The 2,067-nt window shown below is 39.8% G+C and overlaps 1 protein-coding gene across 1 annotated transcript in view; it reads left to right on the top strand.

Moving 5' to 3' along the window:
• The window catches only part of LOC101851054 (GDP-mannose 4,6 dehydratase), a gene marked incomplete in the record, with an annotated part of 53,623 nt that overhangs the window by 25,098 nt on the left and 26,458 nt on the right, over positions 1-2,067 (top strand). The window contains 1 exon segment of the mRNA XM_005101891.3: positions 1,452-1,561. Within this exon segment, the coding sequence (XP_005101948.2) occupies positions 1,452-1,561 (110 nt within the window).

Raw genomic sequence — 2,067 nt, 5'->3', positions numbered from 1 at the left:
CACACACACACACACACACACACACACACACACACACTCCCCGGCCTTTTATGGGAGTGGATGGGCGCACAGCTGGCCAGCACAACCATGACCGTGACATTCAGTCCCCAGAGGGCAGGTCATAGGATTTGTTCGTGTCGTTGATATCTTAACTTAGTTGAACACTAGCTGGGCCCCCTTTCGATGAAAGGAATGATCGGTGCATTAATATCAACTGAAAGTCATTAGCCTACTATATTTACCCTCAACTGGAATTGAGTAATAAATCATAAGAGATGCAACAAATTAGAAGGTCTAGATCTATACTCTCAAAACAAAATGCGCCTCTCAAAATATCACTTCCGGCACTTTCGTGGTGAAGGACAGCAACGCAGATTTGTTTCATTTCTCCGTGGAATAATCACAAAGGCCAAAGAAGGACGGGAACTTTTTGTCAAATATATTTTTCTAAATTCAGGAAATGAATAAATAAAAAAATCGGGCTCCATCATGGGGACCTATCTATCTTTTTGCAGGTTACTTGCCAACTTTCAACTCTGCAGCTGTCGTAGTTTTATGGGAAAAGTGACATATGTGTTTCCAAGTTGCCAAATACATGTATATAATAGATACTATGGCCTTGCTTTCCCTCATCACAGCGATTACCGGGCTGTATTAAATTTTCATGATAATGGGAAAGAATTGTGAATAGACTGTCGATATTCCCACCGAGTAATGAGTTCAGAAGTATCAGGGTCAGACATGGTCATTGACGAAGCCGATAAATTGGTTAATGATTGACTTGTGTGTCTGCTTGCGTGAGTGTGTGTGTGTGTGTGTGTGTGTGTCTGAGAGAGAGAGAGAGAGAGTATGTGTGTGTGTATGTGTGTGTGTGAGTGAGTAAACGAATGTTTGTTCGTTTGTTTTGAATTGTTTTTGCTTTTTTAGGGTTTGAAAGAGATGCTGTCCTTAATTTTTGTTGATTTTTGGCTTCTTTTTGTCACCCCATGCCGTGTTGTTAAGTTAATCATTTAGTTTGTAACAGTTGCTGTCCATAAAATCTATTTTTTAGTTCATTATTTTATTTATTTTTTATCCAACAGTAGCCGACTGTACCTCAAATTTGGCCTTGTTTAAGACTGCGGAGGTTGGATGGTGCACTGGGAGATCTTTCTTTACTCTTCTTCTGTTGATTTTTTCTTTGCAACAGATGACTGTTATTGTGTCCATGGGGTTCTCTTTCTTCAAACTTATTTGAACTTCTTCACAGTCTGTTTGATGGGTGGTTTGAAGGTGTTCTGATGTGGTTTGTTCCTTCTTTCCCATCGTCTTTATCTCTCCTTTTTTGTGTATGTTACTCTCTTGTAACGCCTCTAATCTTCGGCACTTATATTAACTTTTTGTGTTGCAAGTGCCGTAAATTTTTCACCAAAACAAAAATAAAAGTCTGTCTGATTTGCCTTTCCCACCAGGCATGCATCTTCACTATGGAGACATGACAGACAGCACATGTTTGGTGAAGATCGTCAGCGAAGTCCAGCCCACAGAGATCTACAACTTGGCTGCCCAGAGTCACGTCAAGGTATACAAGTACAGCTTAGGAGGGCACCATTTTCTCTCTTTTTTGTTCTTTTTCTTTTCTTTCTTTATCTTTTCCTTCTTTTTTTTTCTTTTCTTTCTTTTTTACTTTCTGTTTGTTTTATACCAGTTAACTTTTCCCCTTGTCCCTTTTCTTTCCTTTTTTTCTGTTATTTTTTATAATCTTTTCAGTTTGTCTGTAAATTTGTTTCTTTATATATCCTTCCCTCCATCTCAAAAATAAAACCCAACCAACCTCAACCCCCCCCCACAAACTTCATATCTACCTGTAGCCTTTCTCCACCTTCCCTGTCAATCATTCAACTATTTTTCTGTCTGTCTCTCTGTCTCTCTGTCTCTCTGTCTCTGTCTGTCTGTCTGTCTGTCTCTCTCTCTCTCTCTCTGTGTCTCTCTCTCTCTCTGTCTCTCTGTCTCTCTCTCTCTGTCTCTCTGTCTCTCTCTCTCTCTCTTACAGTCTTCTTCTCTCTCACACACACACACACACACACA

The sequence above is a fragment of the Aplysia californica genome, unplaced genomic scaffold, assembly GCF_000002075.1.
Source record: "Aplysia californica isolate F4 #8 unplaced genomic scaffold, AplCal3.0 scaffold00303, whole genome shotgun sequence".
Classification (NCBI taxonomy): Eukaryota; Metazoa; Mollusca; class Gastropoda; order Aplysiida; family Aplysiidae; genus Aplysia; species Aplysia californica.
The sequence above is the reverse complement of the archived record's forward strand: the minus strand, read 5'-3'. Positions and strand labels throughout refer to the sequence as shown.